General features: G+C 41.6%; 1 protein-coding gene across 10 annotated transcripts; it reads left to right on the top strand.

The window, feature by feature from the left end:
- Positions 1-1,064: 1,064 nt before the first annotated feature.
- On the top strand, positions 1,065-24,707 carry pax6b (paired box 6b). 10 transcript variants are annotated; one of them, XM_042317846.1, is made up of 15 exons: positions 1,065-1,228; positions 7,036-7,194; positions 10,184-10,238; positions 10,529-10,582; positions 11,508-11,531; positions 14,147-14,277; positions 14,616-14,657; positions 14,748-14,978; positions 15,514-15,679; positions 19,829-19,987; positions 20,138-20,220; positions 20,355-20,505; positions 20,900-21,012; positions 21,391-21,526; positions 23,505-24,707. In XM_042317846.1, the coding sequence occupies exons 4-15, from the start codon at positions 10,570-10,572 to the stop codon at positions 23,588-23,590; spliced, it is 1,335 nt and encodes a 444-aa protein (XP_042173780.1). In that variant the 5' UTR covers positions 1,065-1,228; positions 7,036-7,194; positions 10,184-10,238; positions 10,529-10,569; the 3' UTR covers positions 23,591-24,707. The 10 variants fall into 10 exon arrangements, with proteins under 10 accessions (XP_042173780.1, XP_042173774.1, XP_042173782.1 ...); XM_042317840.1 differs by lacking the exon at positions 10,184-10,238; XM_042317848.1 differs by lacking the exon at positions 11,508-11,531 and having other exon boundaries at positions 1,066-1,228.

Genomic DNA, 24,707 nt, shown 5'->3' with positions numbered 1-24,707 from the left:
CTGCCTTTCTGAAGGGGGAAACTGGGGGCATATTACGGGTTATGGACCAATAATACATCAACTCCGCGCCACTGCCAGTGAAGATTGTAAACTTATCAACATGTGCACATAAAGAAGAAGACAAAAAGGTTTTAGGATCCCTTTATAAAACGACTAATGTAAAAGGGAAAGTGATCATTTTCAGGTTGCTATATATACATTGCTCTTCACAAACAATTCTAAAATGTTATTTTATAGCCTCTTCTCCGAACGTCAAGGCATGACAGAGGTGATACCTTCACTAAGCCCTGAACTTGTAGAACAATAAGTAGGTTACTGTGTTGGTAAAAGAAAATATGAATTTTACATATTGACCATGTTAGTGAAATATCAATACTTTCAATATCTATTTAAAAAGTGGAAATATTTCCACATCGACGGGACATGATTTTCCAACACATAATCATGTTGTTTAATGCATGACCCTCCGATGCTTCCTCCGCCCTCAAAAACTCCTAGATCACCAACAATACTTCAGCTCCATGCGGACTTGTTTTTGTTTACTTGTAGGTCTTTGTGCGGTGTACTGCAAGTCAGCTTTTAGCAAGTACTGCCTTATAATAATCTGATCCATGAAAGCTGCGACCCCATAGGCTATACAGACCTATGGGATTCCATTTGCCATAAATGACTTCATGTGTCCATTAGTAAATGGTGCACTATAGTAAATATAAAAGTCCACATTCTAAATTGTCCTACTTCTATTTTGCACATATGTTCCCATTTTAACCGATCAAATCATTTTCTGAAACTTTATACATAGCCTAATGTTCAAATTCCATCCAATATAACATCTAATCAAGTTGCAAATAGATTTAAAATGTTTAAAAATCTAGCCTTTCTTTCAGTCAAAGTTAAAGACAATAAAGATGGTGGGTAGATCGAATTGTGGCGGGTGCATGTGCTCGGTATAGAACTTCCCCCATTCCATGCCTCGGAAGGTGACGTCGGACCGTCGCTCTAGCCAATCACTGCCAAGTTGAGGCTGATGCTAAGGGAAAGTTGGTGGTAAGCGAGGCAGTCTTTTTTCACTCTCATTGACATTTCAACTCCGCGTCGGATCCGAATGTAATCTGGACCCATAACTTTATCTTGATTTGTTCCAGTGACAATTTGGAGGGTGAAGGAGCGAGTGCTGGTATCAGCAGGATATCGGTCAGAGGTCTGCGCCCTCTACAACCTACATCAGGTGAGTTTCACCGCATCAGGTGATTTATACATCTCACATTTCAATCGGATTCCTTATCACCCTACTGCATGTTTTTAGTGCTTTGCACATCGGAGTTCTTTATTCGCTTTGGATTGTCAAAATATATGAAAGGATTTCGTTGGCTATGCTGTGTATTCTATCTATACTGTGCGCACCCGAGATGGTAACATCAGTGGTCTGCTTTTTTGTTGTTGCCAAAGCTTACAAACTTTACAATGCATCTGATGTTTATGAAGGTGTTTGATGGATCCGTGTGGCTATACAGAAGGCTGAGTTTAACGTGGATAATCTCAGTGTTACTGGAGGTAGGGTAAACACTGTTGTGCATGGTCTTTTGATGGGTCATGGGACTGTGCTTTTGCTAGTATCGTAGCGCAGGAGTTGATGACTCGGGTAGCGTGTAATTAGCGATCTTCACTGAGGTAGAAAGTAAGACGCGCTTACACAAGTCTTGTTATAAGCTTTAACGCGCACGGAGCTGGACATCGATATTGACATTTTATATTACTTACACTGCGATTGACGCTTTGTAATTCCAACAGTTCAGTAGGAGTGATATAAATTGTATAAAATAAAATTGTTCACCGTTGTTTGAAAATGAGGTAGCCTAAGCTTTAGATCGTTAACTGAAATAGGGTTTTCAATATATCAGACATGTTCTCGTCTTCAACCGAAGTTATAGGCTTGCTCCTGTGCATTTTATAACATGCAATTACAGTGTGTTCCACGGTCCATTTCGTTCGAGCTGGTCGTTAATAAGTGGAGTACCGAGCCCTGCGCACCAAGGTCAACCTGTCGTGTTAGTTGTTATTGGTGACCGCGTTTCTCCAGCTGCCAGGCCGCGGAGGAGCGCTGTGACACCATCACCTCCGAGCAGACCGTCTTCTGCCAGGAGAGGGCTTCACAGTCCATCCACACTCCAGCCTTCTAGCGTCCTCGCGCCACATTCCCTGCCAGACGTCAACCAAGGAGCTAAATTAGACAACTGAGATTACGAATTCACCTTGTAAGGACTTTTTACTTAAATGCCTCAGTCAGTGAAAGTTTGTTATCAAAGTTGAAGTGATGAGTTCAAGTCTATAGCTAACTTTACGCAGAGAAAGCCATTGTAATGTTGAGTACACTTTCAGCATCTTTGGCCTACGGCTGGTATTTTCACTGACACAATAATTCCCAAGTTGCTAAAAGAAGTTAGCATATTATATTAATAGAGCAAAATCAATTCTGAATCAAAGTATATTGGTCCAATACGCAGACGTTATCGCGGGTCCAGCGAAATGCTTATAAAATGCTTTTTACGCACACATATATAGGCATACTGTATGTCGTGTTGACATCATTTCCCTTGCAGCCCAGAGCCTATAATGTCCAATTCAGTTCCCTCAGCTTGTAAGAAAATTGTTTTGGGATGAGAGCAAACCATTATTCAACAACAAACTTTAGGTTGATCCTAAAATGTATTGTACGTATTTGTTTGCAGAATTCAGCTGGTTAGTGTGAAGTGCGAAGAGGTAGAGTTATGCCCTGACAGTAAAAGACAGCTGCATTCCCGACGGCACGAGCTCCACATTTCTGAATATCTTTGAGCCATGCAGAAACCCGAATTAGCCTGGAGTTAATAAAATGGTTGTTGGTTTAAAACAGAATGGTGTGTAGGCCAAATACATTTGTTAACTTGCAAAAGATCTTTTATAATGAATTATACGTTTTAAAATCTTATTTGGTGGAGTGTCTTCGAAGACATTTCGTTTTGTCGTATTTTCTATGAAATAAAACATACAACGATGTTAAATAATCTTAAAAGAAATAATTATTATTATTGTAACAACACCACATTTTTATAGATAGGCTAAATATGTTATAACAATATATAGCTTAGTCTAAATAATGTTATCTCCAATAATATTGGAGTAATTCAGTGCAAATGTTAATGCCAATGTAGGCTATATTTGAATGTCATTAGGCAGTAACTATAAAATCATTAATATATTAATGAATATCCCTATTATTATATTTTTCTAATCAAATGTATTTTAACCACCAAGGATAGTTATTAACTTTCGAAAAAATATGAAACAATTGGCAAATGCATTCATTTTCCATTTATTCTACGCTCATGCAATTTTGTCTGCTTGGCCCAGACTTTGTACTGTAATAGGCCTACAGAAGGAAGGGTCAGTGTCCTGCAAAATCACAGAGAATGTGGAGTCGCTGAATGATGACAGCTCCCTCCCTCTCATGGAAGACTCGTCCGCCTGCCTGCTCTACAATTAGAGAATTATTGAGATGATAAAGCTCTCTCTGTCGGTCCCAATGGCTCAACGGTCCCCATGTCCCTCAAATCTGGAATCTGGATAAATCAATGGAGGCCAGCGCGCCCCTCTCGGCTTTGTTGATGTTTTCTAATAGACCTCCTTCTCTCGCTCGCTCTCTCTCTCGCATGACGTCAGCCGTGTTCACCCCTCCTCCCTCCTATGATTTTTTTTCTCCAAAGTTTTTAGAGGGGCCTCAAAGACCACTTTGCCTCAGGGGAAAATAGCGACAAGATTAGGATTTCTTTTCAGGTCCTTTGGCATTGCTGCTAATCCGAATTGGGCTAATTGCTAGTCTGTATACAGTTACTCGTTTTACTACATTTTCACACTTACCCTGAAGAAGCTTCCCCTTAAACAGATAAATATATATATCTGCACTTCAACGAGCATGATCGTTCAAAAGGAATGATTATTTATTGCTATATTTGATCCGGAACTTTAAGTGAGTCAAGAAAAACTAAACGTTTCGTGAGTAGAAGAATGGAGACAACGCATATATCACTCGGAGCGGATTTACTTTCCCAAATAAATCAATAATCTATTGGACGTATAGGCTATTGTCTGCAGAGAAAACAACTCGACACACTCATCAGGGATTCTGTCTTTCACTGAAGCGGGTTAGTAGTGAATTTCCGTCAGCTGCAGACTGCTTACAAGGGGATGGCTATTAAATTAGAATTACAATGTGGTGTGGAAACATATAAATGTCACTACTAGCAGTGTCCTTCGTAGAGGCCTATATTTTGCCTGTAAATTAGCATCAATTTGATGTTATTCACTTTTTAAAGTTAGATTAGCCTAAGCATATTTAAATGCAAATACCAACATAATTCATAGTCGGTTAAAACATTATTTTTTATGATTCGTTGAAAAACAAACAATAGGCTACACTTTCAACAACACGAATCACGATTGTGTATGCAGATTTTGCAAAGGTGCATTCATTAAATCAAAATAAATATTGTAATTAAATAGGCTTAACAATGTTGTCATGCATTTGGGTTATAAGTGTTTGCACTGGCACAAAGTGTGCGCCTGCTGTAAGTACAACATTTCCATTATATTCTGAAAGTATCAGGTGCAAAGTTTGGCGAATCTGGCGAATGTGGTGAATGTGGAGAATCTGACCAATATAGTTGATTTGTTTTGCATTGTGCACAGTTCCCACACCGTAAGTTCTTGCAACAACGATTTATGTAAACATGTGTGCTGGCATGTCATGCACGTGGCTGTAGTATAAAACTGTTCTGCTCACCTTACTGGCTGCACAAGCACTTTTAGGTTTATCATAAACTGCCAATTCCTCTATTATCAGAATAAAGTTTCCCTGAACAAGATACTCATTAGACCATCAGGACTAATCTCCATGTACAAACACACAAACACAAACACACGACCCCAAAACAAAGTCAAACACTAGAAACGAAAAAAAGAATCTAGTCGAACAGGCCAGCAGCTTCAGTGACTAAACACAGTGGAGGAGAAATGGGACAAAATGGTGCGTAAGTTTACAGCTTGTTTGGGGAGAAAGTTCTGGCCGAAGTGTTGTTCTTGTTCCTCACCGCAGGACTCTGGGTGACAGTTTGTGCTGGTCCTCGCGGCTCATTATCTCGCGCGCCCACTGAGGGCCCCATTCAGCCCCCCTTCAGGCAGCGTCGTTTGTCTCCTCATTGAACCCGTAGTTAGGAATGTGATGGTTGTCAGGGAGCCCTCTTTCACCTCCGAGGTAGTTTATTGATGAGCTCTGACTTTTTCACGTCAAAGGAAGTCAAGTGTAGGCCTCCCTCCATTACTTCATTTCATGCTCTGCACTCTCCAAATAAGAGCCCCATCCCATCCCCCTCTCCTCCTCCGTCTCTCCATCTCCCCCTTTTTTGTACCCCAATTTTGCTTTGGGTTGGCTCCACACATCCAAACAGCTCGCATCCCCTCCTCCACCGGCCCTGGTCCTTTGGAATAAGCAACGGGGACTCCCAGCACTGAGACTGGTGCTTCGCAAGCTACGAGTGTAAGCTTCAATACCGGCTCGGAGGGGGTTGCTTTCGGATGCGCTGAGGTGTGTCGTAATGGCCGATAATTAAACCGGCGCAGTTAGGGAGCGTGTGGTCATTGCTGACCAGTCATTTGCTTCACTTTATTTACGCGTGTTATTTGCCGTCAGGTCATAGAAGTGACGTCGCCTTGTCTTGCAAATGCGTCCATAACAAGCAGCAGAGCTTGCCTAAAAGCAGGGGCCCTTTACGCATGGCGGGGAACCGTGTGTGTGTCGGTGTGTTTACAATGTCCATGACAGGCTGAGCAGTCAGTGAAGGTGATACAAAACAGTCAACAAAGGCACGTGGTGAAAGTTTGCGTTTGTTTTCAGCGAGCAGGCGACATTAGTGGTAATTTACAAGTGTACTTAATACACAAAGTCAACAGTTTCCCCTTTAAAAGCCACAGCTGTCAATGGGGAGCCCTCCTCAGCTCATTTGTCATTAGTAGTGGCCCTGATCACCAAGGGCCAACTCACTATGCACTCCAGGGAGACACTTCACAACCATTGCAAACAGCCATGCAGAGCTGTTGACAGAAACTCAGAAACTATTTGTTTTCATGCAGACTCAAAGTAAATATGAAGTTTGTTCGAAAATTGCATTGGAACAATTAATAGGTAAAATAATAGAGGCTGCACGATAGCAATCCGCCTAAAACAGAATAAAACGTGTATCTGCAGGCACATCCCCACAGAAATAGCATCGCCTACGCTCCACAACGCAAGAACGATTTGAAATCAGCTCCTACGCTCCACAACGCAAGAACGATTTGAAATCAGCTCCGTGGAAAGAATGATCCATTCATGGAGCTGACTGCTTCAAAATGCGTCCACATCCTCCGTTTTCCCAGCGTCGTGCGCTCGGGTTTAGCTGTAAAACATGAGATTCCCACCACCACGGAACCAACTCGGCCTCTGCTGAGATCCACCAGGCCTTTGCTTTCTATCCAATGGGGATCTCCGAGGCAATCCAGTTTCTTTGCATAGTAGGGCAGGCAATATTCAGATAGCGATGGAAAGAGAGAGAGCGAGAGAAAGAGAGAGAAAGAGGGGTATTTGCATGTGTCTGCTGATTAGTGGGTTGGGGAGACGGCTCTCTCTTCTCTCTCACTCGGCCCCATTTCCCGCTTTGGTGGTGGGGGAAGTGTTTCCGTAGGGGCCGATGATGACAGAGGTCGAGGCAACGCACAGAGCACAGCAGACCAGAAACACATACAGTAATACACTTGTACCATCACCAATCAGCATAGGTGTGTTCTCTCTTAGCCTCCAACCCCCTCTTCTTCTCCCATTCTTTCCCTCCCTCCCCTTCTCCCTCTCTCCTTCTCTGCCCCACTCTCTCATTCGCTATCTCGCTCACTCACACGAGCGCACATTCTCGCTCACTCCGCGGTCCTGACATCTGAGTTCACTGTCAATCTCTGTCTCTTTCGCAGGGATATCCCTTCCGTCTCCGCTGAAGATCACTGGAAAACTATTGTTTCCTCTTACTGAAAAACCACCACAATAAGACTGCCCTGCATTTGTTCTCTTTCTGTGGCACGGAGAACTATTTGACAAGGACTTTTGACAGCGGCGCAGGATGCCTCAAAAAGGTGAGAGTGGATATCTTCCCAGTAAAAAATTGTCTGTGCATTTCAACCCAGTCTGCAACCCTGCAAACATATATAACTTAAAATAGGTTAGATTAAATGCAGAACAATCAATAATTGAAAAATAATATATTATTATTATTGCGCAATATGCATCTCCCAGGCTGCAGACTAGTATCGCTACTAGGTTGGAGTTTGTGTAGCAAGTGTAACCCCTACTAGGTTGGAGTTTGTGTAGCAAGTGTAACCCCTACTAGGTTGGAGTTTGTGTAGCAAGTGTAACCCCTACTAGGTTGGAGTTTGTGTAGCAAGTGTAACCCCTACTAGGTTGGAGTTTGTGTAGCAAGTGAAACCCCTACTAGGTTGGAGTTTGTGTAGCAAGTGAAACCCCTACTAGGTTGGAGTTTGTGTAGCAAGTGAAACCCCTACTAGGCTGTTTATATTCCATTCCTACTCTGGAGTTGTAGAGTGCGATTTGAAGCGGCATTCGGGCTGGCTTTCCTGTTTATTTTATGTGCTCTTTAATGATCGGTTGTGTTGGTGTTTACGGATAGCTTAATGCTTATTTATGACAGCAAAGAGTAAAAAGTCACGTTAGGCCGAGACAGTGATCATCGTGGAGAATGGGGAGCAATGACCCGTTGAGGAATGGTGTCAGTTTGATTCATAGACAGCGGAGTCACCCAAGCGCCTTCTCTGAAATGCTCCAAGTACACGGTGGGCCTATTTATTTTTCCTCTTGTTTGCGTACCAAAGAAAATATACCTCAAATTTAACTTTTCTTTTAAGCAAGTGAAGTATTGTGCAGAAATAGTTACAATTATCACTACAGGTATTTAAGCGTGCCTGTAAGTTACTAAAATACTTCAAAACGTTTTAGAATTAGAATACAATAAAACAAAGCATTCATACTAAAAGGCTAAATACATAGACTATTATAATATTGTCATATTTATGTTTTTATCAACATAGAAAGTATATATGCACAACTCAAACATTTTTAAGATAGCGTCACGTTCACTGATTCTAAATAAATACAACTGTCAAACGAAAGTAGCTGAAAGTTAGGCCTATATTTCATTAATAGCCTAATCATAAATGTTATGGTTTAATTTGTGTGGTTAAATTAACATAGGCCTACTTCCCCTTACAAAAACGGTCTAATAACCCAGTATTACATTAAAGATAACACTAAGATGCTTAGTGCATGTAAATGCATAGTGCTCACAACTTCCTACCGAGCTATTGTTTGAGATCGTAATGTATTTCTGCATGTGAATGTTGTGAACTCGGGATCCAGCAGCCTGAATAAGCATGTTTAATTAAGACGATTGTTGTTGATTGTTGTTACGGATTAGGTACTACTGAAGGAAAAGAAATTCAGATTAGACCCTTGTTAACCTCAGCAACAACCACAGAGTTTTCGACACTAAGTAAATGATTAACTAGGCCGATGGTGTCTATACAGACATGCGGGAGGCTGCTGGGACACTGCTGAATCGCAGTTCTCCAAATATTTAGCAGAAATATTGTTTTCAAGGCAGAAGGAAGGAATTGAGGATTATTTTACCATTCGCCACTTCCGGGGATGTTGTGTGTTGAGAGATTTATTTTGCATTGGTGGGTTTGTACTTTTACGCAATTAAAATATTGTAATGAATGTGGAGGAATCTAAATGAATGAGTTGAGTGCATTTGCATTGTAAAAATAAAATGTATTGTTTTCAAGAGTTGTGTTTAACCACTTTTGGTGTTTTCAGACAGCCTACTTCAAAGAACAGGACTAACGTGAAAAAATATCGGATAAATTTCCTCAACAAAATTATTCCTCCGTTTGCAACACAACAATTGTTACTGTTAACAGTTTTCTGATAAATTGCAAAATGGCATTGGAAACAAGTTGTTTTTGCAATAGGCTTCTTTCTCCAGAAAGTAGGTACTTGTAAATCTCACTTCTCAAGCCAATTCATGTTTCCAAATCCTAGGTTCGGGTGCAGTACACACATGCCCACAACAGGGTTGTTTTTGCGAAAAGAGACTAAATTAAACTTCAGACTATTCCTTCACCGGCCCCCTTTTTAACCGTCCATTTGAATAGGTTCTTTATTGCGTTTGTCTTTTCTGATTGAGCTCCCCACTGAGCTGTTGTATCTTTTTACAACCGTCACCAGCTACACCATTACCTCCAGATATTTAGAACAAGAAATTACTTTTCCGTTTCCCAAAACGTAACAAACAAATCCCACATTGGGCTACGGGGACCCGAGGTCGCGGTCATCCGCTGTGCCAGTGGGAAGGTGTTGTGTGTATGGTCCCGGAGGGGGCGGATGCCTTCGGTTCTTTGTATTCTGGAGTTGTTGGTACGTTTAGTGGGAAGATGTGTTGCTAGTTGTGGAGGCCGAGTTGTGCGGCCCCGGGTTTGGGTATGGTGGTAGAAAGGGGTGCATTGTTGGGACTCCGGCAGGCTTTGTATGCCGGCCTCTACCCCCTCCTGGTTGGTACTTTTGCAGAGCATTGAGGCGAGGTAGACAGCGTGTGTCACTGTACACATTGGGCGATGGGGTCTAGATTTTTATATAACTAGAAACACCCTCTGTGGCCGTTGCTTTATGTTTAGGCCTGTTTATAAGCCATCAAGTAGAATAAAAAAAACATGTCAAGGAATCAGAAACAGGTGATCAATAAACCATGCAGGTGCCAACGAATAGCAACCATCGCAACTCGACGTAATTGATTTTACCGTCTTCAATTAGGCCTATTAAAGTGCCCGTTTCTTCGAACTTCAGGCTGCCCAAAATAAATACATAGATAAATACAAAAATACAAATGCTCTCATATGAATAACACGCCAAATCGACAGTAGCCTATTTATTAATTACAATTCTAATTCATTAATAATTTTTATTAGGCTTTACTTGTCAAATGTAACACACAGTCTTCGCTGTACTATTAGTACTAGGGCTGTACTAATATACTGTTTTGCTTTGTCCTAGGGAGACATTAAGATTGGCTAAATTGTTTTAAGCCGAGAGTCTACTCTTTTTCCAGGCAAGTTTAATGCTAAAATATATATACAATGGGGATGTGCCAATTCACATGGATTATGGCTAAGTGGAATTTATAATTACAGAGCAACATTAAGATTGGTTTGCACCAAAGTATCCGCCCTAATTGCCTTGGAATTCGAAGTAACTAAAAGGGAAAAAATACGAAATATATATATATTTTTTAAAAGAGAGAACATTTGTGAATTGTAATTCTTAACTTTGAATAGCCATTACATTGTAATTATGCTGATACTAACATTGTTATCATTGTTATTTCCTTATGACGCATAGAATACCACAGCCAAGCCACGTGGGAGTCTGGCGTAGCCTCGATGATGCAGAACAGTAAGTGGATTTGCATATTTTTGTTTTTACACTTTGATACTAACCGCACGTGGAGATATGAACGCATGCAGCCACAACTACCCTTCTGTCTTTATGGGCCCTTAACATAACTTACCCTTAACATACTCCTTAGCATATTAGCTTTATTTTATTATCTTTTTCCACAGCTTATGATTTGTTTTTAGTTTCAATATTTAAAATGGTGTGTCGCTCTTGTTGTTAATTTAGCCGTGTCCTTGTGTTTATATGTAATGCATGTTATATGGCCCCTTCCAGACCGCAGAGTTACTGAACATTGACAGTTAAGAGTCAAATTATATATCCTCCATTCATCTCCACAGATTGTTTTAGTTTTCTGCTATGTGCGAGAGAGAAAGAGAGAGAGGGGGGGAGAGGGGGAGAGGGGAGAGAGCGAGAGAGTAGAGGGGTTGGGTTGAAGGGGGAGATTTTTCTTTCCGCTTGAGTTGGTATTAAATAATTGCACAGCCGTCTGCATTAGCTTTAGAGCTGACTGCCAGGCTGCGTACACTATTAGCTGGGGCGGAGAATGGGAAGGGAAAGAAGGACATTGCGTGAAAAAGGACGAATATTGATTGTCTAATGTAGACTAGTCTCCTCATGAACAGAGCCGGAGTTAGAATGGAGATTCCTTCATTACAATAACAACAGAGTAGAACTGTACATATTGGCTTAAACTCACGGCAAAAAACAACAACACGATAAAACATGATATTGTCTTGCATGGGCGCCATAAAGGAAAAGTGACTGTGTGTTGGCCTATATTGCTTTCTAGTCTGTAGTGTGTTATTACCTGTCTGGATTGTTTATCATAATGGTCCATATGAGTTGCTGACTGGCGAAATGAACTAAACCATAAAGGATGAAAAGTAACGTTATTTTCTCTCTTGTCTTGCTGCTGGACTAGAGGTCTATGACATCTGTGATGAAGGTGTGTGGAATGATTTCCTCTGCTATTCTGCTCACCTTGATGATGTGCCTGTGCTGTAACACCTGCCTATATAGTCACATTTTAACCTGTCTGAATTCAATGTACCTATAGCTAGATCACGTGTAGAGCATATTGTTACCTTGTTGTAGGCCTAGGTTATATTTGCAATGCAAGTAGGGAATGTGATATTGTTCCCTATAAGGGAAAATGACAACATACAGAACAAAAGGCCTGAATGTAGGTCAGATTAAGGAGGACAATTGATACAGGAATGTTTCATTGAAGACTATTTATTTTGTATCATAGTTTTTTAAACGTCTAAATACATAGTCTATTGAATATGATTTTGAACAACATGGGAAGCCCATTATGCGTCATAGAGGCCATCTTGGCATTACCCAGTGCTCTATGCGCTGACAAATGGCTTAATCACAGATGATGTTTGCTTGCCAGTTCCCCTTTATTGAGATGATGTTTTAAACGAGGCGTCGTTAAAGCTATGTACAGCCCCCTCTGCTGCTGCTTTGCCCCAAATTGATGTTAATGGGATGCTCCCCTGGCTTGGCTTGTGATTTCTGGTGCGAATGGCCGAGGAGATATCATTGGGCCCGGCTCTATGTGTTGTTTAAAGGTCGCCGCGGCCTCGGTGGCTTTTGTGCTAACAACTCCTGGGTGTATATGGAGGGGAGCGTCCAAATTGACACCATATGTTTTCCTATTAGTCGACTAGTAATAGAATACAAGGCGCATAATCAGCGCCAGCGGGCGAGATCGACGCTGCTCGCCGTGGGGAATTGGGCACATGATTAAGACTTAACCTTTGAAGAGATGAAATGGCATGTGATATCCTTATCTGACGGCTTTATCGATCCTGTGGATGTATACGATGGTTATAAATGTGTTGAGGTGACGGTGCAACCATGTAAACCCACAGCGTACCGCTGTTTAGCGCGGGTAGGCCAATTTGAGAGTAAGACGTCTATTAATTCCACTTAATCCTGGAATTACCAAAGAGCCAGAGGGATGATAATGGATTTGCTATTAAATCAGGTCCACGTTGGATAAGGATCATTGCACATAGTAGCCTAAGAGCAGTGTTTAATTATGTTAAACAGATTTATTTTCACTCAAAACATGGCTTTTAATTGGCACAAAACGTGCGTAATGCGTATTGTTCCCATTTATAGCGCACATACAACGTATTCCCAAGCAGATCGCCCACTGATTGCACACAACAGGATTGTAGTGGCTGGGAGGATTTGTTGCCAAATACAAACAAGAGAAAAAAACCGAGATGTCAGATTTAATATGTTGAGAATCCAAGCGCGCCCTCGTTGTTGTGCCCGCGCGTCGCCCCTGGTCACCTTAAAACGAAGCTTCCCTCGAAGGGTAAACGAGTAGCGTCCAATTTTGTCTGAGTGATATCCAAATCCAGACAGAAAGGGTCGTTTTATCGTGCTACTATTTGTCGTGACGATGCGTTTTTCAAAAGCAGAGCTGTGTCATAAAGTGACATGCCTGCCACAAGTGCTCCAACTGATCTTTTCAATTAGCCTTCCCATGCATGATCCGAGGCGACTTCCGCCTATTTCCAGAAATTAAGCTCAAACTTGACGTGCAGCTAGCTTTATTTTAAAGACAAATGTCAGCCAGCCTCATCACATTCCCCCCTCTTCTATATCTGGAGCTTATTTATTGCTAAGGAGCCTCTGCTCCCGGAGTCAATGTAGCAGGCGGCAGCGCAAGAGAAGGCAGCGGAGATCTGGAGCACAGTAAGGCACTCCGGGGAGGCATCCGTCCCACTTGGCTTCAGGTTTGCTGGCTCTTTCCATGCTTTAATCAACCTCCTTATCGACTACAACCCGCCTCTTAATTAAGTGTTTTAAAAATACTTATATTTCGATAACATTTATTGAGGTTTGCGTTATTTGAGGCTACCTAAATGGTTGGTGTTTTGGTGTGCTTGTGTTGAAGGTACATTGGTGTGTTTGTGTTGAGGGTGCGTACATTGGTATGCGTGTGCGTAACAACACATTGGAATAGCGGTGAGGAGGATTGTGGGATTTAATTTCGAAGTTTGGGGATTTGAAGACGCTGAATTTGGGGTTGGCTTGCTCACTTGGCGAAATAATGCTGGACAACTCGCGTATGACTGAATTCACCTTTGGATAACCGATTTCACCTTTAAATTGCTGATTTCACCTTTCAATAGCTGATTTCATCTCAGTTGGATGGGGATGTTTTGGTCCAGATCATTGGATTCTGTTGACACTTGCCGTGCATGTGTTGATTCAAGGCTATTGCATTACAGTGACTATTGTCTAGAGTGCTGATAACAATAGAACAATAAATAACTATTATATATTCATTTTGGTGATAATTGTACTATTAGACTATCTGCATTTCCTGTTTCATTCTAAGTGTAGCGTTTTGTTCAAGATGAATGCCTCCCCTCAACGTTATTGTTTCACCTTTGCTCTGAAAGCAAACCATCTGAAAGGAAAAGCATTACCCGACTCACGCTATTTTGTTATATAACATATTGTTGTGATCATAACCTTGTTGTTACATTGCAACCGTAGCCTATAATTGGGCTCCCCTTTGTCTCTGTTCAGGTCACAGCGGTGTGAACCAGCTGGGCGGTGTGTTTGTTAACGGTAGACCGCTACCGGACACCACCAGGCAGAAAATCGTCGAACTTGCTCATAGTGGCGCGCGGCCGTGCGACATCTCCAGGATTCTGCAGGTGACCAGGGCATTCTTTCTGTCTGGTGCAGGAAACCCTAGCTTTCAGTGTTTTTTATTTTATTTTTTCAAGCTACCACAAAATAAAACATAACAATGGGATTTAGTTTTCCTTACTGTAGCCTTTTTATTCATTTAAAAACGTTTTTCGATAATTGTTGGCTGTAAGAAGGCCAGACAAAGCCTAATTGCTTCTCATTATAATCTATATCCTATTCAAATAACATTACGGGTAACATATCGTAAGTAGGCCACCACTTTCCCCCCTAAGAATAGTTGCATTTTAGAAAGTGCACACTGTTATCCTATACCATTTAAGGCATATTTTTTTGTTTATAGACCCATGATGACTCAAAAGTCCAAGTGCTGGAAAATGAAAACGTAAGCTTATCATTGTTTGACGTAATCTTCAAAATTTCGCAACTAGTCTTAAATAATGTATGTGAATTGTGTCTATTGTTTTCTATCCAGGTGTCCAACGGGTGCGTGAGTAAGATCCTTGGCAGATACTATGAGACTGGCTCCATAAGACCGAGAGCGATCGGAGGCAGCAAGCCGAGGGTAGCCACTCCAGAGGTGGTGGGGAAGATAGCGCAGTACAAGAGGGAGTGCCCGTCTATTTTCGCCTGGGAGATCCGCGACAGACTGTTGTCGGAGGGGGTCTGCACCAACGACAATATACCCAGTGTAAGTGCAGTGAGTGTAAGTTATGAGCATGATTTTTTTTACCACCTGAAATGATTTCTCAGAGACGGAAAGCATGCATGATTATTAGCCAACCATTTAGTCATGAGATCATGACTGCGTTATATGTGAAAGACATGCATTACGTATTTCCAACAAATGGTTAGCATGAGTTAAACTTGTAGAGACATTCATACATTTCATTATTTATATTTGATTCGTAATTAGCTCATTTTGCACCACATAGGGCCTACATGTAAAATACAATTGACAATTGTTGATGTTTATAACAGGCATATTTTCAATGTTTGGCTAGTTATTAAAATGTATTTTCTCAAATATTATTTGGAAATGCTCTGTTTACATCTTTACTTCCAGCTCACTTGTCCGGATGTGACGTATGTGTGCGCGTGCGTGCATGTGTAAATGTGTGCACCATAGACATTAATAAGGTTTGCACGCTCACAGTGCTCGCATGCCTACACACTATACCGGCGCATTTTTCAATCATGGCAGGCGCTAATCAAACCGTTCCGTTTTGTTTGTCTTTCAGGTGTCATCGATAAACAGAGTCCTCCGCAACCTGGCTAGCGAGAAGCAACAGATGGGCGCAGATGGCATGTATGACAAGCTGAGAATGCTCAACGGTCAGACAGGAACTTGGGGGACACGGCCCGGCTGGTACCCCGGAACTTCAGTGCCAGGGCAGCCCAACCAAGGTGAACCTCAGTCACTAATAATTTGACCATGAAGAAGCCTATAGATATAATAACATTGGCGCTATTCGTGAAATTATATAATTATCTCACCATTATCCGAATGTAGGCCTATAGATTAATCCATTATTTGTCAATGCATTCCGTTTGACTTTTGGAAGAAGGAGTAATTAGGGTTTTTATAAACCAAATTGTTGAAATGACCTAAGGGTCCATGTAAACATTAATATCACAAACGTTTTTACTATCATAAGAACAATGGATGTAATGTTATATTGCAAATGTTAGGCCTATACCCTGGCCCACAGTATATCTTCGCTTCTTTCTTTCATACATGACTAAACGGTCACTTTACGCATGGGTTCTGGCTAGACGAGTATGACGTAACTGATTAGTGAGTAGTGTAACTTTGTAGGTAAACCTTAAGCTAAGGTCACAATTACAAATATGTTACGTAATAAACATCTTAAATTATTATTATTTGTATTTAACATTTATTTAACTAGACAACTCAGTGAAGAACAAATTCTTATTTACAGTGACGGCCTACACCGGCCAAACCCGGACGGCGCTGGGCCAATTGTGCGCTGCCCTATGGGACTCCCAATCACGTCCGGTTGTGATACATCCTGGATTCGAACCAGGCTGTCTGTAGTGACGCCTCTCACACTGAGATGCAGTACCTTAGACCGCTGCGCCACTCGGGGGCCCAAGCCATAGTTTTCAGTGGGTTTTGGGCATTTGCTTATCAATCATTTAGTATGATTGGATGTCGTTTATGATTGGTCAGCATATCAAGCAGGTATTGTCAACATGTTTTGATGCCTTTGGTGGACAAAATTCCCAATTAATCATTGAGTAGTCGATTAGTGAACGGCCAATTAATCAGCAGTCTCAATGCCCACACTGTCTCCGGTGGGGATATGCGTGACAGAGGCCTGGCCTTTCAGCGGAGGTGTCCGTCCAACAACCCGCATTTCCCTCCTCTCCTGGCAGGGAAAAAAAGCCTGAGGATCCGTGTGCGGGATATCAGTACAAAGGAATGTTTTCCTTCACACGCAAGGATTGGTTATGGGAACGGGCCTGCTATGTGTAATTGCTCATTAGAGAGAGCTTCGTCTCTCGTTATGGTGACATGCAGGAGTGTCTAGTTGAGGGAGACTGATGGAGAAATGTTCCACAGGAGACCCCTGGACACGGGATGACAGGCGGAGCGATTAGCCATGAAAACATGAACATTATAAAGATAAATGTTTATCTTGTAGTTATGTTTTTGTGCTCTAATAGACTATTGTGAAATACAGAGCCTAAAAGAAAATAAAGTCATTGCACCTGCTCAGGGCTGGGTATGAGAAACAGTTTTATAATTCGATAAGCATCAAGATATGTTTCTGCACATAATTTAATTTGCTTTGAACATAAAGGCCTTTTGTTTTAGTCTTATGTGGACCTAAACATTATTTTTTCATGTTTATTTTATTTGTATTTTTTTAATAATGTACAATAAACTATTGGCTTACTTCCAGAACTAGACATAGTTATTCACTATGTTTACACTCTGTTTGATTTAATGTTATTATTGATACTAATAATAGTAGGCTATTAATAATAACAATATCAATATATAATTAATATATATATAAGTTAATAACATTAATATATAATAACAATATTATTAATAATAATAACAATAGGCCTAATAATAATAATACTTTTTATAAGTATTTTAATGCAATATTTTTAGGCCCTTAATGCAATATTGCTTTTCAGTTTCTTCGATTGAAAATTAAATGACATGGGCATTTACATCAAATTTAATTGGGAATTGTTTCCAGGAGTTCATTTCAGGAGGCCCATAAGGTCTAAACCATACGGCAAGGGTAGGTCTCTGAGGAGAACGAAATATGGTCCCTGTCAAACAACAGCTACGCAACAGTGGCTAAAATAATGGTTACAAGGAGTGTGACAGGGCTTGAAAGGAAACAACTCTATCTAGAGAGGCGGAATAAAACTCTGTGGCAATTAATTATTTTTTTCTCTTTCTCTCATTTCGTTCTGATATGGTACTAAATCCCGTCTGTAGAATTTAGACCAGTCACCTTCTCTTTCAGTTGAATCGGTTTCTTAAGTATTTTTGATCCAGTCTCTGTTGGCTAAAAGGTGCCGTTATCTATTTCGGCTGTTTTTCCGTGTCACTGCCGGAGACACAGTGATACGAAAGAATGAGTTTATTTCCCAGGGTTTTTAAAAAAAGAAAACAAATCCCAAACCTAGCGTCAGTGGGTCTGGCGGAGGGATAATAGGCCGCCAATTCACTCCTTTTTGTGGATTATCCTTCGAGAAGAAAGACAAAGCGCTGAGTGGACGGACACAGGCTGTATGAAGAAAAAAGTGAATTTATTTCAAAACGATTAAGATATTTTAAAAAGAGACATTTTAATAGTCATAATCCTATTAACACATTAATGTCAACCGAAAACAAATCCAGGCAATTATCATTATGTGCTATAATTTAGCACTTGCTAGATGTCTGTCGTAGTATGTCTAATTCATGGGCTATTTAGTCTAGGCTACCACAATGTTATCGTCCTAAACCTAAAACATGACAGGTTCCTTATGATTCATTTTCTTACATAACATGCAATGTCATGGTCATTTTGTGCGTATTTAAACTGTTGTTATGCAAATAATATTACAACAAATGTTTTCTGGAATCTCCCAGGGGGAAACTAGCCTGGGTACCAGTCTGTTTTGGTAACATTCCACTCCTTGTACTCCGTGTCGTATGCCAAAGATGTTTATCGTGGCTGGAGTGGAAAGAGTGGAATGATAGCTACACAGACTGGTACCCAGGCTAGTGGAAACATTCGATCCTATACATTGTTTAAATAGACCTATGGATATGTTAGAGTAGAGTAGCCTGTCGTGACCCCAGTGTAAGTACTGTCATGTCCGAGACTACCCAAGCTGGTAAACTCAGAACATTTGCTGTATGCAGGTGCACCTCACGAAACGACTGGTCAAACAGCGTCACACACATAAAAAACGACATTCTCCAAAAGGAGCCCTTAATTGCTTCATTTCATATTAACTTCTCGAATGGATAATGATGTGCAAAACCAAGGCAGGCATTAGTCAATATGCCTGTCCCTAGAACAGAAGCCCATATAGGCCTACCACGGACAACCAGGAGCCGTGAAGAGATAGGCCCTATTCAGCTTGTACAGGGGGTTGCATGCTCTCTCCTCACTCATTTGTTTCCAATTTAAGATATACATTTTGACTGGCGTTTAGCTGGCCGGGGGACGTGATTAATGATGCTAGTGGATAAGGGTTAACACACTGAACTCAAAGCTCTGTTGACCGGGATCCTCGTGCGCACAATAGTTCACCAAAGCACAGAGAGAATCCTTTTGTCACCTCGTCCGATTGAGCTGCTCCATTTTCCTCTGGTGATATTCTGCCCACGAAGAGTTCGCTGTAGCCAGCTCTCGCTGTGTGCACAGAGTTGAATGGTTTCCCTTACCCCGAACGGCATTGTTTCATTGTGAAAAGCACCTCCTTCTATTCAAGTATTGGTGGTCACCTCAATGGCTATACGAAAGCCCATATGGGGACGGCCATTGAGGCATCGCAACGCTCCTAAAAGGGGGAGAGAGTTTGGGCCTGAAAGGAGTTCGCCACATCTAGTCACATTTCTCTTAACCCTTTGAGCACATGTGCCATTGTTGAGTGGTGATAAAGGATCTAAGTTCACGCAGCATTGCTGAGCAATGGTCTTTTTCCCACAATATTTTACAAATAACTAGTCGGTCTTTTATGGCTATTGATGTCTCTGAAAACAAGCAGCGATCAATATGTTAGCTAGATCATTCATCCGTCATCATTCAATGTCCATCCTCAGTCGGTGTTATGCCAACTAGGCCTACAATGACAGCGTTTCGTTATTCTTCTAACAGGTTGCTTTTAACGGGAACACACATAAATATAATAGAACTATAGAAATTAATTCCCTATGGGCTATTGCGAGGATGACATGTTATTTTTCGCAGTTTACTTTCAGAACTATAAAATTAAATAAACAATATATTAACGCATGCTTTTTGGAGATGTAGTAGGCAGGCCAATTCATATTTATTTATTTATTTCCAGATGGCTGCCAGCCACAGGACGGTGCAGGAGAGAACACCAACTCCATCAGTTCGAATGGGGAGGATTCTGACGAGACGCAGATGCGACTCCAACTAAAGAGGAAACTACAGAGAAACCGCACGTCGTTCACCCAAGAGCAGATTGAAGCACTGGAAAAAGGTGAATTTGAATTTACAAGATATTCATATTTTAATGTAACGTCTAATTGAACGAATAGCAACATAAACCCTAGTAACTTACACATAATTCAATTACAACAATATGTTTCATAGCCTATTACTAAAGATACGATTTCATATCGTATTCCAGAATTTGAAAGGACTCATTATCCTGATGTTTTCGCGAGGGAAAGACTGGCAGCGAAAATAGATCTGCCTGAAGCAAGAATACAGGTGAGCGGACACATTTTGAAATATGCATTGCACTACATTCCATTAACATTTTGCTGCTTGGTTGTGAAAAAGACACACAAGAATCCATGAAGAGCCTACATACACGACTAATGTATGATTGACGTACTGTGTAGGTGTGGTTCTCAAACAGAAGAGCGAAGTGGAGGCGGGAGGAGAAGCTCCGGAACCAGCGTCGTCAGGCCAGCAACTCCTCCAGTCACATCCCCATCAGCAGCAGCTTCAGCACCAGCGTCTACCAGCCCATGCCTCAGCCCACCACACCGGGTAAGCACGACACTCATCTAACATTCCATCCATCCACAGTGGGACACTTGTCAACATTAGGAATATTTCAATAGGTCCACCACTCATTTCAATGCCAGACAACTTAATTAAAGACTAAAATAGGTATAAGGGATATTTTTCTTTGATATAAAGTTGAGTTGAATAATAACTCATCATCTGCTTCAAATGACAGTTGATGAAATAATTTTTGCTGATTTAGGCTACTTTCAATGGTTCATTGGTTAATCATGCATGTAAGCAGTGAAAAACAAAATCCCCTGAGCTACCTGTCAAGGAGGGCGTGGCTTTACTCACACTATGCTCCCTATCTGCCATCACTGAATGTATGAACTAAAACAGATTTGAACCAAACATTTCTCCCCTTCTTCCTCAGTGTCCTTCACATCTGGGTCTATGTTGGGCAGACCTGACACGGCCCTCACCAACACGTACAGCGCACTGCCTCCCATGCCCAGCTTCACCATGGCCAACAACCTGCCTATGCAAGTAAGTCCACAGCCAGGTACTAACTAACCCTGACCCTGTTCTGTCTTCGTTAACTGTGTCAACAAATGTCTAGGTTGTGTTCTCGTCTCAAATGTGCAAATAGTACAGTTACAATTGTATTTCAAAAGCCAAATACCATTATCGCCAAGCTAGTTGTAGTCAACCTTCGTAGGTACAATGATTATGTTCTCTTCTAATCCTAAAAACAGGTTGAGGAGAAATCAAACTGTAGTCATAAACATTTCTAAATGCCTAAAGGAATATAATAGCCTGCATCCCTAGCTGGGCATTGCTGTAAGGACTGACTGACTGCTGAGCTGAAGAGGGTATATAGTTGGCTAAGCTAATATATAAACGTTATTCTCTCCCTATCTATAGCCCAGCCAGACCTATTCCTGCATGCTGCCTACCAGTCCGTCTGTGAATGGGCGGAGCTACGACACATATACGCCCCCTCATATGCAGGCACATATGAACAGCCAATCAATGACCACTTCTGGTACCACCTCAACAGGTAGGCAGAAAGTCCATTGTTTCCGAAACACGTTTGGCCATTAGCGAAAAAGAACAAATCACGTTTAGTCTCTTAGCTAACTAACCATCTGCCACCGAACCTTTAAATAGGGGAGGCTGCATAGCCATACACACATTCTCTTTCTTAATTCATGCTCTACATTTCCCCATAATCCGCCATTTTCTTTTTTCTCTTTGATCAGACTACAGACACATACTGTACCTCTACGTTACACACCATCTCCTGACATTCTAATCTTAGTGCATGAACGCACCCCATTCCATTCCAGCTCAACGTCATAATGTCATTTAAACCACTCTAGACGGAGGTTTTAGTTCCAACCCATTACGTTGCTGTGGAGGGCCATATATACTGGTCATTGTCATGAAGGGTTAATGGACCATTGACACATTTCCTCTAAGCTAAATCGCTAATTCATTTGAATCATTTTCTGTTGTACTCTCTGTGAGGCCTCAATCTAACTTATTACTGATATCCTGAAGTGTTAAACAATGTGATTCATAAAGCTACTGTTCTGTGTGCTAAACTTCTTATCGCTGAATACTCAAAGGCTTAGTCCTCTGTGCTTAAAGGCCCAGTGCAGTCAAACATGTGATTTACTGTGTTTTATATATACTTACACACTATGTTGGTATAATACTGTGAAATTGGGAAAATTATGACAATGTCCTTTTCGTGTAAGAACTGTTTGATTAGACCTGGGGTTGGGGTTGGAGTTTTGTCCTGCCTGGTGACATCACCAGGCAGTAAATGAGTTAATAGACCAATAAGAAAGACAGTTCCTAACCTCTTTGCCAATAACAGCTAGTTTTCAGTCCCAGACAGTCCTAGAAAAATGATTGCTTGAGAAATTGCTATTTTTGTTTCTTTTTGAACACTGTAATTGAAAACCACCTCCATAAATTACTTAACTGTTACACAGAAAAGTATTTGATATTGAGATAAAAATGACTGAATTGTACCTTTAAGCTTTCTAATGACCTATCCTCTATGGCTGTGGGCTCTGTGCTAAAGCATTCATCAACTCGGATGCATGCTATGTGCTACGGCACTTACCTCTCAATGTCCTATTTTGCGTAATGGTTAGTCTCTCAACATGATGGTAATTTCTCAGGCTAAAGAAATGTTGAACTCAAGCTCTCCTTACCAAACACAGTACAGTACAGAGACACTGGGCCGTTTGGACTGAACTCAAGCTCTCCCTTACCAAACACAGTACAGTACAGAGACACTGGGCCGTTTGGACTGAACTCAAGCTCTCCCTTACCAAACACAGTACAGTACAGAGACACTGGGCCATTTGGACTGAACTCAAGCTCTCCTTACCAAACACAGTACAGTACAGAACACTGGGCCATTTGGACTGAACTCAAGTACCAAACACAGTACAGTACAGAGACACTGGGCCATTTGGACTGAACTCAAGTGGGCCATTTGGACTCTCAAGTTCTCCCTTACCAAACACAGTACAGTACAGAGACACTGGGCCAACACAGTACAGTACAGAGACACTGGGCCATTTGGACACAGTACAAACACAGTACAGTACAGACACTGGGCCATTTGGACTGAACTCAAGTTCTCCCTTACCAAACACAGTACAGTACAGAGACACTGGGCCATTTGGACTGAACTCAAGCTCTCCTTACCAAACACAGTACAGTACAGACACACTGGGCCATTTGGACTGAACTCAAGCTCTCCTTACCAAACACAGTACAGTACAGAGACACTGGGCCATTTGGACTGAACTCAAGCTCTCCCTTACCAAACACAGTACAGTACAGAGACACTGGGCCATTTGGACTGAACTCAAGCTCTCCCTTACCAAACACAGTACAGTACAGAGACACTGGGCCATTTGGACTGAACTCAAGCTCTCCTTACCAAACACAGTACAGTACAGAGACACTGGGCCATTTGGACTGATATGTGTCTCTCTTCCCTCTCTCCTCAGGACTCATCTCTCCTGGAGTGTCTGTCCCTGTCCAAGTCCCAGGCGGCGAGCCTGACATGTCTCAGTACTGGTCAAGACTACAATAGAGAGAAGAGCTACTTCTCCCTGTAACTGTTCACCCACCACCCTCCGCTGGGAGCTCACACACACATGGAGAGAAGTGGAGGAGAGAGAGAGACTCTGGGAGTGCCCTAGGACTACAGGGTGTGGTTGTTTCCACTGGGACCGTGTGTTGTTGTGTAGTCTTGGCACATATGAGGACTGGGGAGAACAACGATGGGAAGAGAGGGGGAAGAAGAAGACAAAACGTGGACCTCTGTAAAGTGCCCGGTGTTTAACATTTTCATGGAACAAAAACTTCATTTTTTTTTTCTCACTTTTCAAGTAATTGTTTCTTTTTTTCTGTCTGTCTCTTGTGTTTGTATATGGCCGTGTGTATGTTATGATGAACAACCCAGATCAAGTACTGATAGATGGACTGCTAGAAAACCATGTTGGTCTTGTGTTTGTTTTTGAGGTAAAGGAGAACCCAAGAGATTTCTGCCATGACTATTTTTTTATCTGCTTACATCGAGACTTTCTACCAGACTTCGCACGGTCTGTGGACTCATGCGAAACTGTTGCATATCACCCGAGAGGAGAGCTGTGGGGAATAGACTCCGTGTGTTTATTAAACCTATTTATTGGTCATACTCCTTCAAAATGGCCGTCAGCAGAGGAGGACCTCCAGTCAATCCACCCACCTCAGCCTTGGGTCTTTGACTCCTGCAATATCACACAAACTGTATAGGCCTGGATATTTCACTGTGGTCACAGACAACCACATTATCACAGGAATTGTAGAGACAACCACCACTAACAGTTTGCAAGGACAGTGGGACATTTAAGACTTGTTCATGGACTTCTGCTGTGGTGGATGGATTGATTCTAGGTTCAAGACTTGTTCATGGACTTCTGCTGTGGTGGATGGATTTATTCTAGGTTCAAGACTTGTTCATGGACTTCTGCTGTGGTGGATGGATTGATTATTGGTCCAAGTGAAGAGCTATAGATGCAGAGGAGCTGTGGAGTAAAACAGTTGAATCGCTAAATGGTAGACTGTGTCTTCGATATAATCCAATTTGTTCATGTCAAATTGTAAGTATGTCTTCCCTAGAAATCAAAAGATTTCTCCAATAAAAGTACATTTACATTTTTATCCCC

Source organism: Oncorhynchus tshawytscha, unplaced genomic scaffold, assembly GCF_018296145.1.
Source record: "Oncorhynchus tshawytscha isolate Ot180627B unplaced genomic scaffold, Otsh_v2.0 Un_contig_81_pilon_pilon, whole genome shotgun sequence".
In the NCBI taxonomy this organism is placed as follows: domain Eukaryota; kingdom Metazoa; phylum Chordata; class Actinopteri; order Salmoniformes; family Salmonidae; genus Oncorhynchus; species Oncorhynchus tshawytscha.
This window is presented reverse-complemented; position numbering and strand designations above follow the sequence as displayed.